The sequence below is a fragment of the Pelophylax lessonae genome (genome assembly GCF_965119305.1).
Source record: "Pelophylax lessonae genome assembly, chromosome: 2".
Classification (NCBI taxonomy): Eukaryota; Metazoa; Chordata; class Amphibia; order Anura; family Ranidae; genus Pelophylax; species Pelophylax lessonae.
In genome coordinates this window covers 450773959-450791789 of record NC_138769.1, presented here as the reverse complement: position 1 = coordinate 450791789, position 17831 = coordinate 450773959, and the positions used below count along the sequence as shown (strand labels likewise).

Sequence of the window (17831 nt, the reverse complement as noted above, 5' to 3'; positions counted from 1 at the left end):
GGGAGGGGGGCCCACACAGGGAGGGGGATTAGTGAGGGCCAACTGTCTCTTTCTCAACAGATAAAAGCTGATAGCAGGGAGAGGGACAGATCAGATTCAGGTGCTGGAGGAAGATTTCTGTATTTGTTGTCCATCACTAATCCCCCTCTCTGTGTGGGCCCCCCTGTGTGCTCGGGGCCCCCTACAAGAGGGCTGGTGGTCCCCCCCTATCAGCGGCCCTGGACAGAGGGGGTGGGACTGAGCCACGTTTTCCTGTGTGAATGGACACATAGAGCCTTGGTTCAGGAGCACGCCTGCTTGGATGCCCTCACAGCAAGCTGCTTGCTGTGGGGGCACGCAGCAGGAGGGGGGGCAGGAGCGCCGGCGTGGGACCCGAGAAGAGGAGGATCTGGGCCACTCTGTGCAAAACCATTGCACAGAGCGGGTAAGTATAACATTTTGGTATTTAAAAAAAAAAAAAAACAAGACTTTAGTATTGCTTTAAGATTCTAAGGATGTTTATAGTGACTGCAACTTTTTTACTAGTTCGGTGGCATGCTAACAACAACTTGTACTATTTTGACGACAACCGCTACCTCATTTCTTATCTTGATAACACAAGGACAGAGTAGGAGGTGAAATCTTTCCAATGGGCTATTAAATAGCAGTATAACTTAGAGGCATAACATTTTCTCAAGTCTTTCAAAACTAAAAAAAAAAAAATGTTTGGCTGGACAAAGAAAAGACTGGCATTTATCCTCCCCTTCAGGCAAACCAGGTATAACTCCATGCTGGTTCCAAGTAACAAAACATACAAGAAATTGGGGTCCACAAATGTAGTAAAGAAAACAGGAAGTCTACTTAATAAAGCACATACAGCAGTGAAAACACCTTGACTCGTAGTCTTTTGAGTTAGTGTAGTACTAACTGTGCCAAAGTGTGTTCATTGTTGTATGCTCTTATTTGAGTAAACTTTCCTTTTCCTTCACTGCATTCAACTCTTATCTTGGAACTTTGGATTTTTTGGCGACACATAAATTTGGAGCACCACTGGTAGGAAAAAAAACAAAACAAGGCATGCTAGAAATTTCTTTTGTTTCTTTGAAGAGTGTAAAGCCACATTGCAACGCACTACCAGAGAAAGACAGGGATCCTATTAAGCACAAAGTAGACATGTTAGGCGTAATATTAAAAAAAATCCGTTATTAATCTCTTCATGCCCAAATAACACAAATATGCTGTCCCATTAGACTGAACTTTTTTCTGTGGGGCTGAATATTTGCATATCTCCCTTTGTGCTCAGAGTGTGCCAGCACAGAGACCCGGGTCTCACCATGAGCTCTGGGCCCCGTAGTAACGATTGGCTCCCGGTTAACCTGATCACTGTGATAGCCCCTGATTGGCTATCACAACGATCAGTCACTGTAAAGCCCGCCCCTGTGCTTTTACTCTCTGTGAATGGAGGAGAGAGATACATCATATCTCTCTCTCTCCTTGCAGAGAACAAAATATTGTGTCTAAAAAAAATTTAAATAAGCAAATAATAATAATAAAAAAATTACAAATAAATATCTAGATCAAGGTTTGATCTAGATCAGTGCCAGGGTTGGTGTTTGAGTCAAGGTCAGGGTCAAAAGATCAAGGTCAGTATTTTTTATTTTTGGCAGTATTGTCAGTGTGTTTTAAGTAGGATAAAAAAAGCAAAATGGGCACTATTGATTTGGGCTGTACTACGGGTACAAACAACAACTAACATACACAAATGTGGTATCGTTGCGATCATCAGGAGCAGGAGAATTTAATTTTGGTTGTTCGTTGGTGGTAGGTTATGGTATTTGCAAGAAAGATACAGCTAAATTAAAAAAAAAAAAACAATAATAATTGTAACCACTTTTGGACCGGAAGGTTTTACCCCCTTAATGACCAGGCCATTTTTTGCGATACGGCACTGTGTTACTTTAACTGACAATTAAGCGGTCGTGCGCCGCTGTACCTAAATACCCAATTAAGCGGTCGTGCGCCCCCACTAGCTGTCCAGCGAAAAGACGTACAGGTACGTCATTTCGCAGGACAGAGCCGACATGCACGCAGTATAATTATGGTGGATGTTCGGCAAGTGGTTAAATTATTTTGGGCCAGTTTTCCTTTGATAATAAAAAAAAACTCAGGAGATATCCATTACCATTTACCACCAAATGAAAGCCCAATTTGTCCTTAAACAAAAGAACAGTATAATCCACCTGGATGCACAAAGTAATTGTGATGATATGTACGGTTTTAATTACATATGTCAAAGTTGACTGTGCTTAGGCATTAAGATTTGTTTTACCTTTAGGTGCGAAGGGGTTAATATAGGTTCTTCATGGTTCTCTCTATACATATAATACTATAAATTCAGACCGTGCTCTCCTTCACATGTAAACCAGCAAGTCACAACCCAACTCTACCTCAATCCCTACTCTAACTCTACTACAATCCCTAATTCTAATCTATATTTCAGGATTCATTTTAAACATTCCTGGTATTATTGTTTTATCATTTATGCATGACATATTGTTTCTTTTGACTTCTAATCTATTTTACCTCAACATCTCCAGATTTTAACAAAAGGTCTCTGAGAGGGTTGTAGTATTCGCTAGAAAACACATGGTCTTCCGTATAAACCACATTTAACCTTAGCGACCCCAGATCTTCTGGTTTTCCTGATTTGCCATTGTCTCTTGGTTGAAGCAGGTACCTGGTATATACAAAATAAAGAAATACATTTTATTTTTTTTAATCTGCAAGTGATGAATAATAAATAAGTTACCTATGAAATATGATAATATTTGTAGGACAATCAGTTTATTCCAAACAACACTATACAGCATTAATAAATGTTAATTATAGAGGGAGGCTACATCCCAAAATAAGGTTCTGATTCCTGAAATAACATCCACGGGTAGAATCATAGACAGAGTTAAATATGACACAGTTCCATGGAGTTTGATATATGTCTGTCTGTAATTTATCTGCAGCATCTGTACTGAGTGACGCATACTGGCTACACCCAATAACAATTTCTGACGACAAAGAATTACATAATCTGTAAATAGGAAACAAGTAGAAATCTTCGTCACTATCTATATTTAGGGAGCAGCTTAATCTACTGTAGTAAGTTTAATTAGAGAATTACATGGTGTCCTGCTGTAAGAAAACTGGAATGTTGGCGTCTCACATTGAGGTGTCCTTTACAAATGCTATATAGTGAGAGCACAAGCAGTAACATGTGCAAGATTTTTGAATCAATGAAAAATATCAAGGTATTAGAGATACTAAGCATGCCCAGGAGCAAAGGCACATAGCTAGTGGAAGGTTTTATTGAAAATGATACAAGGAATCGTCACCTGGGTGTACTGTGTACTGTTTCCACTCCAACAGCTCCTGACATGTCTATACGCTGCTAAACGAACACTGAACCGGATTTTCTATTGTCCTTTAACGGCATGCCAAACATAGAGTAAGGAAAAGAGCAGCTATTGTATCATTTATTACTATAAAAGCTGCTTCAAAATATTCCAAATTTTAGAAAATAATAGGCAAAAGAGAATGGGAGGTTCATAATAAGTCAAAAACAGCTAGACACAGCTAGCGCAAAAATACGATTGCACATACATCGAAAAATGAATGCTTACTTTTTATGCTATTAGGAGTCTTTTCACACCCGTGCACATGCCAAAAAAACAAATAGACAAAGCGCCATGTACTGGTTTTTATTTTTGAATTGAAAATACTTATTAAAATGTACTCATCAAAGCCACAATCAGGCCAAAACAGACACGATCAGGGCGGATTCATAAATCCTTCACACGTATCTCCAAATGCCAACTGCAGTCAACACTGTATAATATTAAGAAGATATGTGTAAAGGATTCATGAATCTGGCCCGATTGTGCAGGTTTCAGCTGATTGTGGATTCCATTTGGGATTTATTCCTTTATTCTTGGACCTTTTATAAGTATTTTCAATAAATAAAGGCATTTCACAAGGACAAGGCAGTTTGTACCTTTAGTTTTTAGTTTATTACGTATACCAGACCTCCCTGTATGTGGTGTGAACTCCCTATTCTCAGATAACTGGTCTATTGTGCTCTTGCCTGAAAACCCTGACAATTGCTGCTGGCACCATGGAAATCGGTTTTGAACCCTGTGCTCATGCACTAAAGAGACCCTCATGCCAGACAACTGGATTTCAACCACAATCTTCCCATAAGATTATATGTGCATCTAATGTATTTTATGGATCTATTGCATGCCTCTTCTGCAATAAAAGCCTGCCTGCTCACAGTGAGCTATAGTGAAACTCAGGGCCGGGACAAGAGGTGGGCAGGAGGGGCGCAATGGTTTATTGCAGGGATGGGAGCACCTTGACCCTAACCCTAGAGGAATGGGGGGGCGCAGTTTGGCATCTTTACCCTGTGCGCTCGATGACCTTGTCCCGACACTGGTGGAACTTTAGTTCCACTTTCATAGTAAATTTATAGTATTTCATTTCATTTCCTTCAGAGGCGGAAGTGATAGGTAACTACAGAGAGTATTTAGACACTCCCATAAGACGAGAGGGCTATGAAGTGCAAGGAGGGAGGGGGCTGTGCAGGGAATAGAATCTTTCTGAAAAAATCTAATTTGCTATCAAGTTTAAAGACACATTACAATTAAATCTAAAATTGTTTATAAAAAGTATAATAAAGATTGCAAGTGTCTGTAAATGGTTGGATTCTATATCGCGTTGTTTTGTATGCCAATTTATATTTTATTTTATAAAAATGTATTAAACACAATAAAGACTAAAAGTAAGAAATACAATTCCAATTTTTTTTAAACTTTTATTAAAAAAAAAGGTAACTATACTTAAACAATAAAAAGGATACTATTACTAGCCATCATTTTCAAATTACTAATTATCTGCTGTTTATCCATAAACTTTGAGTCACTCCCCACAACAAGTATGCAGATCAAAAATGATGATGCTCCTCCATTCTGCATTCTTGTTCCAAAACAGTGTCTCAAAGTATTGAGGGCACCTAGCATTTCTAGAAAGAGGTAAACAATTACAGCCTTCTTTCACATTTTTTTAAACATATTACAAAAAAAAGAAGGAAGAATCATGTCTACATGCAGTAAAATAGAAATATGTAGACACATCCTAAGGGCACACTCAGGAAGGCCATGACACCCATAGTAATGTATTATAGCCTTGTTCATGTGGCATCAGCCAGCAGAAGCTGCATGCAGGCAGACTATTCATATCTACCGAGATACAGTGACTGCACTTGCACAGCTGCTTGTCCCAATCTGACAGCCATGCAGGTATTGGTGAGTTGCTGTCAGATTGGGACAAGCAGTTGATTGGGACACGGGGTTTTGGACCTTGCTTTGGTCTTGATGACGTCAGGACTCTAGACTGCTGAATCGTGGAGGGAAAAGAAAACCGGCAGGGACTGGTCTAGCTGTGGGAAGGAGCAGAGGAGGAGGTAAGCACATTTTCTATTTTGTATTTTGTTGCCCTGCAAGGGTAAATGCACAATTTACCCTTGCAGTGCAGGCCCAGTTCCACTGTAAAAGATCGTTTTTTTAGTTGCCTCTAGTTGGGCTTTAAAAAAAAGCTTGACTAAATAAAAAAAAAAAAACAATTCTGAGATACAAGCATCACACCAAAAATTTAATTATATACCATGCATCATAGCAGCTGGACTGTCGTAGGACCTTTAATGGAATTTTAAGCTCTCCAAGAAATTCATCTCCAAACTTTAAGTTACTTGCATTCCACAGGTCAACTCTGCAAATGATAAATTACAAAAAACAACTTATTAGCTCATATTGACAAGTTATATTTTCAGACAGGTGAAATATACACACATAAATTGTAGCGATCCTCATTAACCAATCAGATTGCCCGTGTCCTCAGTTTCTATTAGCCAGAATAAGAGCCTGGGTGGATGAGCTTTGGGCTGTGTCCTTGAGCTTGCTTTTGACTATAGTTTGCAATGCTTTTAGGACCAGACCTATCTAGATGCATGTACTATGAAATCATCACATCCCAAAGATCTTTAAAGATCATAGCAAATACTTTAAAGTGGGTTCATTTGAGGTAGGCATCAGCTGTGTTTTACGTAAGGCAAGCTGCTACCATAAACAATACAAGGAAAAAAGAAAAAAAGCTATGAATTTAGTGTCGTTTGTTGTGATATTTGAATAATGAATGTCTTCTCATTGCTTATAGGTAAATAAGTAAATGTGTTAATGGGTTTAGAATTCATCACATTTTTTAGGATGCAAGATCAGGGCAAAGGTTCCCTTTAAGGTTGAGCAGCAGAGATCTGAGCTCTGCAAAAGTCAGCTCAGAGGTAAAGATTTCAAAATTACCCAGAGTTATAACTCTCTATGTACAGCATTAGAAAAAGAAGACAAACTACATACCAGCTTTCAGAAATGTAAAAAAAAAAAAAAAGAATAAATAAAAAACCCAACTCTAATAAAGGACACACATATATGAACAGTTGTTGATAATAGGGAAATTAGAGCTTATACCATGACATAAAATACTTCGAGCACAAACTTGAAAGCACAGATGGCTGGCAAATTTCCAAACTTTGACATCACTTCTTATAGATTATGTCAGCTGTGTATAGTCAATCAGAATGAAATATTGTTCCAAGTTTTTTGATTAAACCTTTAGTTTCTTTATGACAATATGCACATTTGTGAAAAAACAAGCCATATGTTGCATAGATTGTTGATGACAGACAGACAGTTATTATGACTAAAAATAAAAGTTACAACATAGATGGTTAATGTTGCATGGTACATAATGTTCCTTTAGGACACATTTTCAACTATTTCATGAAATGTAACAAAACTACCTCCCACCCAAAAAAGTTCTCGTATCAATTTTCTTGTAGTGATTTCTAAAGCTAACTTTGTATGCACTTATATTAGGGATACAATTGTATTTTTTTTTTTACTTTACATGTAATTAACATGCATTCCTGGCAAAGGAAGGGCAGCTACTGCCCAGTGGCCCATATACTTACAATCTAACTAGTGTACTGTATTTCAGAGAATTAAAGTATCGAATCATATTGCTGTGTATCTGTCTATTTTGCCAATAAATAACTGACCCCATAATGTACCTTGAAGCACGGTGCATCCAAGTAGTACTTGTAATGTCAGTGAGGCGTCTGTGATAGTAAGTAGATAAAGCAATCCCTACTGCACTAATAGATATTACATGGTTTTAACCCACTCAATTAATTTTAAATACTCCAGTATTAAGTAAAGAATCTTTCACTGCTAAAAGGATACCAACTGTGATTCATTTCCTAACAAGATACTGAGACTTATCAAGTGGTAATAATGAAAGTATAAATTTCCATTCTCTGTCAATTAAAAGCTGATAAATAGACAAAATGTTAATAAATTATGTTTTTATCTACTTTAGTAATCTTCACAAATATTTTTATTTTTTTTACACAGAGTGACAGCAGGACCATCAGGCGTGCTTGTAAACAGACAACGTGGTCATCCGGATTGGCTGTCAAGCTGATCACATGACCAGGAATGACAATGATTGGTTACGGATTGGTAATGAGGGCTTCCAGTGACAGCATGGCATCAGTGAAAGCTTAGTCTACAGATTGTGAGTGTCTGGGCTCAGCCCTAAAACATATAGTAATAAAGATTTAAAATAGCCCCATCACACCCTGTTATACAGTATATTCAATCACAAAATCATTAAATGTATTTTAGATAGTCCCCGAATCCATCCTTACAAGGTGGAAAACTATATGAGGTATGTCCGTTTCATACCTAATCTCCATTTTGTCTACATCATCTTCTTCAATTTCAAAGTGAGACTTCTTATTGTAACTACTTGGCTTGGTCACCTGTTAAGGAAAAGGAAAATCTAAAATGATCTAATACCAGTACATTTACAGATACTAATATATTCTGGTAATTGAAATCCTAAAGGAAAATAAAGGAAAAAAGTGGAAGCAAAATAAATATTTACTGTACAAAACACCAACAATATTCATTGTATTAACTTAATTGTCACTGAAGTGGACCCAAAGCAACCATCCATTCACTCTAACCAGGAACGTCCAAGCCCAAAGTCTTGGTAATACAAATTTGTTGCCTTTAGATATTTTTGTCCCATGCTCCACCTCCTTCTCAAACACATAAGCCATTGAGTCAGAAAAGCAAACACAAATCAGGAGAGAGGAAGATGTTAAAGAGCAGGTGTATTCTGAATATTTTATAACCTAATAATAAAAAAATCTGATAACCACATCACAATATTCCCAGCCTAGTGTTAAATATTGGTGACGTGGCTAAAAGGTTCTGTATAAAACAAGTTATGTTAAAAATCGCTAGGAATGTAGGTTAAACTATGATATGTATAATAAATAAATAAATAAATAAATAGAAAACTTTCTATTTGAAAATTATGGCAACTTCTTTATGAAAGACTGCACACAGATTTTGCATTTAGACCACAGCACAGGTTGCCATAATGACCAAGTTTCTCCATAAAGTATTTTCTTATTACCAAGTGGACCATTGTCACAAATGAAAAAGAATCTTGTACAATTCAGCCACCTAAGTTAAATAGCTTGCAGGCTTCAGGTAGTCTTCAAAGTTTAAATGGTTTTATTCCAACTGTCCACTATGTGGGTGCTTAGCAGCAGCATCTTCCCATAGTTATTAAAGTATTAGTATAAAAAATAATGTATCTTTAACAAAAGTCAAATTCAAAAACCATATTATCAATTAAACATTTTTCAGACATTTGTAATCATTCATCCCCAACAAAACAAATGAAGAGCTTCTGTATACTTAATGCCTCATACACATAGGGCATCTATAAAAATCCCGATAAATGCCAGAACTCCTGGCAGGAAAATGTTGCCCAAAAAGGCATCAAAATCCCCATATTGCACATGCGTTAGGCGCATTTAGCGTTTGAGCATTAACGCACTCTAATTGCTAGAATATTAACCCCTTCACGCTGACCGTACATAAATATGCAGCCTCACTGGACTGGGCTTTTTCCCATGGAGCCGCATATTTCCATATCTCCCTTTGTGCTCCCGACATAGAGACCGGGGTCTCACCGAGAGTCCTGGGCCCCGTTCTAATGATCAGGACCCAGTACATCTGATTCCAGGTCACCTGAACACTGTGATAGCCTCTGATTGACTATTACAGTGATCAGTCACTTTGAAGCCCACCCCCGTGTTTTCTGTCTCTGTGAATGGATGAGACAGATACATTGTATCTTTACCTGTCCTTTAAGGGGTAGAAAAAAAAAGTGTGCTTAGAAACAAAATAAATAATAATAATATTAAAAAAAATAAAATAAAATAAATACTTATTAAGGTTTGAGCTAGGTCAGCTCCAGGGTTAGTGTTTCGGTTAGGATCAGGATCAAAGGTCAAGGTCAGGGTCAGTATGTTTTGGACAGGATTTTTTTAAATTAGTATCAGTGTCAGTAATGCTGGCCATACAATAACCGAAAAATCATTCGAAAATCTGTCATTTTGTCCATTCGTTCGTTTTTCGTCCAGTTAATGGGCACAAATAGAAAATCAGTTTTAACTTTTCAGAGCTGAAAAATTGCACTATTGTTTCTGGGCTGTACAACATGTACAAACAACAACTAAAATACACATATGTGGTATCGGTGCAATCATCAGGAGCTGGAGAATTTATTTTGGGTTGTTCTTTGGTTGTAGGTTATGGTAGTAGCAATAAACATGTCAAAGTTGCAAAATTGGGCTAAGGCATTAAAATTTGTTTTACCCTTAGGCGCAAAGGGGTTAATTTATTCTGGCTATTGGAATATATGAACATAGGCTTTTTTTACAGGCTGGAAAAAAAAAACAGCTCAATGTCTGTATAAGTGGCATTTTTCCAGCTCCGTGTGCATGAGGCCTAACAATGATATGTACTGAGGATGGAGGAGTAGAAAATAAAAAGGTCCATCTCAATGTAGGATTGTATATTGCAGGTGAAATCAAAAGGAAACTGCCTCAGTGTCTGTGTATGGCTGCTGAGCAAGATCACTGCAATTCAGAATTCACAGTTGGCAGTGTAAGCTTCCAAACATTTGAGGATTTGAGATTTCATTTCACCACCCCGCCCACTTAAATACCAACCTCAAAATAAAACACTTCATCAAACTGTGGGTTGTTAGTCTTCTTCTTGACTTTAGTTTTCTTTGACTCAGTCCTAAAATGACAAAAAAAATCAGAGAAAAGAGACTGCAGTCATATTATGCCAACACATTGTTAAAGCTATAAAAGCAGTAGGTCTGCTGAGAAAAGGTTCTAATCGCTTGATTGTAGCCAAGAAAGAAGATTCTTTCTATCAGCAGAGAATACAAACAAGGGATTGGACAGCGCTGCCCGGCTTAACTTTATTTGCACACATGCAGTAACTTGTAAGCATCTTGGAGGAAACAAATTTAATATGAACAGGGAGATTCAGTAAAACAGAAAATATCTACTCTGTTCGTATTTTTTATGTATGTTTAAAGATGAACTACCATTAAAGTGAGGCTCATCCTGCGCTGCAAGGGTTGCATGCTTGTTTTTGCCTAGGGTATCAGTAAAAAAGCACATTACTTTACCCTATCCTTTGTTACCCTGGCTGCCAGTGTTCACTTCTCTCCTTCGCTCCAGCTTGTGGACAGACCCTCGACATCCTCATGCAGTAACTGATGGTCTGCACCATACATGATGACATCACAGCTGCAACCACCTGCTGGAGTGCTGAAAAAAGGAGGCTGGGCTGGATAGGTAACATGTTAGGAGGAGTATGCGGGAGTGAGGGATAAGGTAAGTAAATGTGCCTTATACTGGTACCCTAGGCAAAAACATGCGGGGGGGGGGGCCCTGCTACAAGGATATTTGTTTCATTCTTTCATTTAGGAGAGCATGTCGCTGGCCAGCAGATAGGGAGTTTCCACTTCAATGGCAGCATACTTGATCCAGGACACTGACTTATGAGTAGTGAAATGAGAATGAAGATGACAACACCAGAACTTGCACCTTTTTAAAAACAGGTCAGCAATGGAAGCTCCTAGTTTTATATCTGGACATGTTTTTTTGTACCTTTAAATGTGCAAGGGGTTGCTGTCAACATACCGTATAATTTAAGGTTTTAGTACATTATTATTCAAACAGTCATGCAGTAGGTGCACAGTAAACATAGTTTTGAGCTATCTAAGTATATATTGTATAATATCTCAATAATAAATAAAGGCTAGAGACATCAATGTCTTAAATATATCTAATATTCAATTAACTATTTAGCAGTATGATTTTTCTGGCCTCCAGACATCTGAACATGTCTTAAACCCAAGGAGATTTATTTTGTTAATGGTTTACAGTGAAGTCCTTTACCATAAAAAGACAAAACTAAAGCTCCCACATGTAAAAGCAGATTGATCAAATTTGGCAACTTAAAATAGTGTGCCATGCATGTCATTAACCATAAACCTCTAAACCGGTGTTCTCCAAACTGTGACCCAGGGCCAGATGTGCCCCTTTGCTTCCCTTTAGCCAGCCCTTGGGGCACTTTTCCATCCACTCATACAAAACACTATTCCCCCCACTGACACCACCAATCGGGCACTATTAATTCCACTGACACCAACAATGGGGGACTATTTCTCCTACTGACACCAACAATGGGGGACTATTTCTCCTACTGACACCAACAATGGGGGACTATTTCTCCTACTGACACCAACAATGGGGGACTATTTCTCCTACTGACACCAACAATGGGGCATTCTTCTCTCTAACTGACACCAATGATGGGGCACTATTTATTCTACTGACACCAACAACGGGGAACTAATCCTCCAACTGAGACCAGTGATGGGTCACTATTCCTCACAGTGACACTAGTGATAGGGCAGTATTCCTCCCCCTAATACCAAAGATGCATAGTTTATTGTGGACAATGTCTACTCCCAATAGCCACAGTACGGCCCCCTAAAGTATGGAGGACAGTAAACTACTTCTGCTCTAAACCATTTAGAAGTTTGTTTGTTTTCGTTTTTTCCATAGACCTACAGTAATAAGCTGCATACATTTAAGCATCTCTATTTATGACATTTGTTAACAAATGTAATGGAACTCCTATTTTTAACAGAATTAACACAAACGTAAAAAAAAAAAAAAAAAAAATTCCAATCAATTGATATAACTATATATTCAAATATAAAGAGCTGTGCAGTGATTTCATAAATCTAAATTTCAAAGTATTCTACATGCCAATGTTTATATTTTCCTGGGGACCATAAAAATAGTTAGAAATTCTGAAAAGTTTACATTCAGGAGAAAGGGGAATATCTGTAGAAGTCATCTGTATTTCAACAAAACACATGTATCATTCTGAAAGCTAAGCAATGCAAAAGTTTGGAGTTATATAAGCAATAAAATGTTGTGGTTACATTTTAGTAGGTATGAAATGTTGTGTCTTAAATTATAACATAATATAATACTTAAATGCTTACATAGCATTACAATATAATTAGCAATGACTATGTGATACTTGGATGAGGTTTGGTCCATATAGAAGTATCCTATTCCAAGCTCAGTACTTTATGGCAAATTGAGATTTTCCTAACCTGATGCAATTATGAAAGTGTTAAATGTGTATATGCCACGTTCATCAGGCAAGTCATATAAAAACAGCACTGGGTCCTGAATCTAGAGAGAACAGCAGCAGACTCACGATGTTACATTATATGTCAGCTGAAGTAGGTGACAGTTCTTGAATTAGGCACAGATGCCCTTTTCTCCTTTGATATCACAACAGCAGATGTGAGTAAGTGAATTACCTGGCATTCCCACCAACACAAGGTAGAAATACCAGTGCAAATGTGTGCCAGCGTTCTAAACGTTTACGTATAAAAGAACCCTGACAAAAAAAGACTAATAAAATGCAGAAAAACCCAAATACAGTAAAACCTTGGATTGCGAGCATAATTCGTTCCGGAAGCATGCTTGTAATCCAAAGCACTCTTATATCAAAGCGAATTTCCCCATAAGAAATAATGGAAACTCAGATGATTCGTTCCACAACCATTTATTCATAAATCCTTTAATTTATAGTCCATATAAAAAGATTATAGCATTACGATAGGTTGTGTAACCATAAAATGTCCATCCACAAATAGCCGCTTCCACAAGGGGATTGGAAGCAAAATCCAGCAGGAGCTACAGGGTATCAAAGAGAAGAGAGGTGCCTCTAAGTGTAGCAATATGGTTCCATTTAATAAAGGTACAACATTTAGCAACTCACATGGTTGATGAATAAAACAGGCACATCTAAGTATGCAGGCATCCGGGGTAAAGCTGTCCACATAGACCATCTTCTGCACCGTCGGCTGCTAGTCTGTAATCCTGACCGGGAAGACCACCCTGCAGTAAAGCGATCTGAAAGCGAGGGGCAGCATGGAAGGGATGAGGTAGATGGCGGTGCGGAGGATGGTCCTATGTGGACAGCTTTACCCCTGATGCCTGCATCCTTAGATGTGCCTGTTCCAATCATCAACCATGTGAGTTGCTAAATGTTGTACCTTCATTAAATGTAACCATATTGCTACACTTCGAGGCGCCTCTCTTCTCTTTTATACTCAGCTGTGACTTGAGGCTACTTGTATATCAAGACATCGCTTGTATATCAAGTCAAAATTTATTTGAAAATTTAGCTTGTCTTGCAAAGCGCTCTTAAACCAAGTTACTCTCAAACCAAGGTTTTACTGTAGATGGAAATGAAAAGGCAATTGTAAGGGCCATTTACAACCTTAAACAGTATTACATATGTGAAATCAGTTTGACATGCTTGACAGAGATAGCTATTAAAATACCCTGTCAGTATGTGTAGTTTTGTGTTGCACACTTACCTTGTTGGACCCAGTAAAGTTACAGTAGCATAAGGATCACATTGGCCATTGACAATGGGGAGGCCACGGCACTCTAATACTCTGTAGAATAAGCATAAAAGTGTGTAAACATGTATCATATCAAATACAGAAAGTTCCAAAAATCAGAATAGTACTACTATATACATACTACAATACCAGACACTAAAAAAAATGTCAAGCTCTTGTATACCAGTAATCACAATAAACACTCTAGGTAGATGTGGGCGGTCCCACTACTGAGTCTTGCTTAATTCATATACAGTAAATAAAAACTGCCCTATATACATTAAACATTCATTACATGCATAATTGTTTACCGAATACTATTACTGCACAATGACTCATTATATAGACAAAGAGTATTAATAGCACTATGCAAGTGTATTTTTAACTCCAGTTCACCCAACGGGCCATACTTTGAGGATTATCTTCCATGGAAGCAGCTAAACCATGACCCCTAATTAAACCACTTGCGCAAAATAAAGAAAATCTGGAAGTCATAATTTACATGGGTGCTTGTAGACTGGAGCTAAGGAAGTAGGCTTCTTGAATGTCACTTCCACCTAGGTTTGCAAATGTACATAACTATGAACAAAATATTATACACAGGGGTCATTTACTGTGTACTGCTTTGGGGTATTATGTTTGAATTGCCGTATTAGAAGACTTAGAATTTTCATCTTTAGCTTTAGAGCACAATAATTAAGGTAAAATGGAACTGCAGGTACTTTGTCTCAGGTTATCATGCTGGCTCCACATATTTGGGAAAATGGCAACGTTACAGGGGTAATAAGTACTGATTTGAAGACATTTTTCTCTTCTTTTCAAAACAATGACAACCAAATTTGTATCTTTGAGTGGCTGCTTTATATTTAATATGAACCAGAGGATGTCCACTGTACTGCAAGTTAGGAGGAGCTACCAAAAACACTAAACTCGTCTCTGCCTGGACACAGATAAATAGGTTTGCAAATGATATTATCAGAAAGCACGCTACTTTAGTGAATTGAGCAGAAAGTTTTGAGACCAGTATTGGGGAAACAAGATAAGCAAACCACAAAGGGCTTTTGCTGACGCACAAATATGAGTAAAGTATCGCAAAAAAAGTTCATATCTAGATTTGCACAGCTCCTTTACTGAAGGACAGATACACTCCTCAGCACATCTGACATGTCAAACGGTCCAAACTCAATGTACCATGAGACCATATGCCCTTCCTACAAGGTTCCATCTCTCTTTTTTTTTTATGCAACACAGAGGAACCTATGGTGACAGCTATCCTGCCACAGCAAACAAGGTCGAATAAATAATATCATGGAAGACAAAGCCAAATACAATCAGTGTGGTTAGAACTGGGCAAAAAAAGGGTCTCTTTTCATCTCAAAATTTTTGTAAATGCTTCTGTTGCTTTGCCTCTAACATGAACTTCTGAGCCTTTTTAAACCTTTAAAATAAAAACTTGCGTTTTGCAGAAAAACAGATAACACATTATTTATTATTAAGAAAACCATCTTCTGTGGGTTTATCTTTCTAATTGATTTCTGGGTCATCCCTTCCTATTTTACCAATGACAGAACTTCTATTTAGCACAGAAGCACTCTCACTGGACAGACAGTACATGCACTGTTAGACTTCCGATATTCCGCAGGCTTGTTTGTTGCAGGCATAACAAAAGAAATTGTACAGATTTTTACATTCATGCTAAGCAGTATGGATAGATGAATCCCCCTACTAGGCTATAGCAGCAGTGGTGGCTGTCAGAATACTCATTTGAGTGGATCCAGCCACTGTTCAGATTTAAATTTTCCAACAGTTCCTTTGACAAAAGCAGATCGAACAATCAACTTTTGTGTGAACAGAGTAGGGCCAACAGGGCCACCAACTGAGTAAATTTCAGCTCTTTCATCAGGAACTATCTGAACATCTGTCAGTTTACGACCCCCTTTGGTACCACCCACGTGGTGGATTTTAGGCTAATATGGTGCTGTCTTCTATTAGACAGGTTGACGAGAACATCAAAGTTCACAACACCCCACCAAGATATAACAAATCATACATTTCGAACAAGCACCTTTTTGGTAGTCTTTTGCCTTATTTAGTAATAGTGCCTGAGGATTACAAACTTGCCATATTTCTTAAAAACAGGTTGAGCGCAATATTGTCCTTGCAATAAATCATGTAAAGAATCATGCTCAACCAAAGAAAATATCGGTATCCCAAGGCTTTACAATTGTGACAACATGAAAATATGAAATGCCAGAAGAATAATGCATATCTATGTAAAAAAATACAAAAAAAGTCTTACATGGAGATTATTCAAGACATATGGTTATCACATGGAAGATTTGTTTTGGCTATTAACAGTGGGAAAAGCGCCTGAGAAAATTTCCCATCATGCTTCAGAAAACTGACTTGACAATGATATACCAGGATAGGAATGAACAAAGGATTCTGTGACTGGAGGAAAAATAAAGATGCCATCTTGTGACCACACAAAGTACTTTCCTTACCCAAAGGAGGTTTTTTTGTGCTAAGCTTTGAAGTAAAACTAAAAAATGTATTTTTCTTTTATCCTGATCTGTGAACTTTGTAGCACTTCTGCTGACCATGCACAGTCAAGTAAACACATTTCTAAGTTTATTTTTTAGAGGTATGGGAAAAAAATGGAAACATTAATCAGACTTTTGTCCTGCATTATTAGAATTCTGGGGCACCTTTCAAGGGCATTGAAGCCTCACTGGAAAACTCACTAAACAGGTATTTATGGCCCCAGAAAGTAGCATAGGTGCATAACATTACTTAAAGCCCAACACTGGGCTCTGTAATTTTATAGCTAGGTAATTCCAATTACCTAGCACAGAACAAAGTGTTCTGTGCTATACTTACCTTGGTCTTCAGCACCCTGAAATGTCTTGATATTTGTGATGTTTCTACCTTATTTCCAAGCGTCTCCTTCCTCCTTCTCCATGATGTCAAGGACCCAGATCCTAGAGCCACTGTTTGAGCAGGGCAAGGTGCGTAAATAAATTTGACAAAGATGCCCCCTTTTCTATGCCCACATGAGCTCTGCAGAGCACACATTATCACTATGTCACATTAATTCACTGTTTAACCCCTTTTTACAGTCCAGAGCTTTGAAACAGACTGTGAGAAGAGTCAGATAATGCCATTTCTACTTCATTTTAAATCTGAACCCCAGGTAGATATAAAAGACACAAATGAATGCAGTTTGGCATCCTTAAATGCAATTTATTTCAATGCAAGCAGTGTAAGCACCTGAAATTGACTTGGTATAAACTCCTGTACAGCAGCAAAAATAGCCATTCAGTTGTACCAGACTGTAAGAAGCATGCTGATAGGAGGTTAACTGCAGCAGAGAAATATGAGTTCTACAGACATGGTTGTCTTGTGTGGCCAAGCTGTGTAAATTGGATAGACAAAATGACAAATCCTTTGAAAGGTAAAACAGCTCAGTAAGCCCTGGTTCACACTTGTGCAGGCTGTGTGGCCTGGGTTTGCGTGGGCATGGCGGCCGATTTCTTTGAATGGGCTGCCGTGCCTGTGTTTTCTGCAAAAAAAGGTGTTTGCACCTTTTTAAAATGCAGCCGAGGGTTGAGATGCGTGGAAGTGCAATTAGGAATGAATGGCAGCCCCGCACATCTTCACAGAGCAGTGCGATTTGGCTGCAAGTGCGGGAACAAGTGCGATTCCGGCACCTGCAACCACCCGCAGCCAAATTGCGCTGCTCTGCATAGACGCATTGGGCTGCCATTCACATGCAGGAAAGTGTGAACCTAGCCTTACATGTATTTAGTCTGTGTACCTATGTACACTATTTAGCTGTTTTCCTGGACTTCATCTTCATAGTA

At 38.1% G+C, this 17831-nt stretch overlaps 1 protein-coding gene across 2 annotated transcripts in view; it reads right to left on the bottom strand.

The window, feature by feature from the left end:
• The window catches only part of RASA3 (RAS p21 protein activator 3), a 299758-nt gene that overhangs the window by 78646 nt on the left and 203281 nt on the right, over positions 1-17831 (bottom strand). For both annotated transcript variants that reach the window (XM_082246000.1, XM_082246001.1), the window contains exons 6-10: positions 13942-14022; positions 10178-10250; positions 7827-7903; positions 5692-5796; positions 2563-2716 (exon numbers count right to left, since the gene is read on the bottom strand). In XM_082246000.1, the coding sequence (XP_082102126.1) occupies positions 2563-2716; positions 5692-5796; positions 7827-7903; positions 10178-10250; positions 13942-14022 (490 nt within the window). The remainder of the gene's footprint in view (positions 1-2562; positions 2717-5691; positions 5797-7826; positions 7904-10177; positions 10251-13941; positions 14023-17831) is intronic.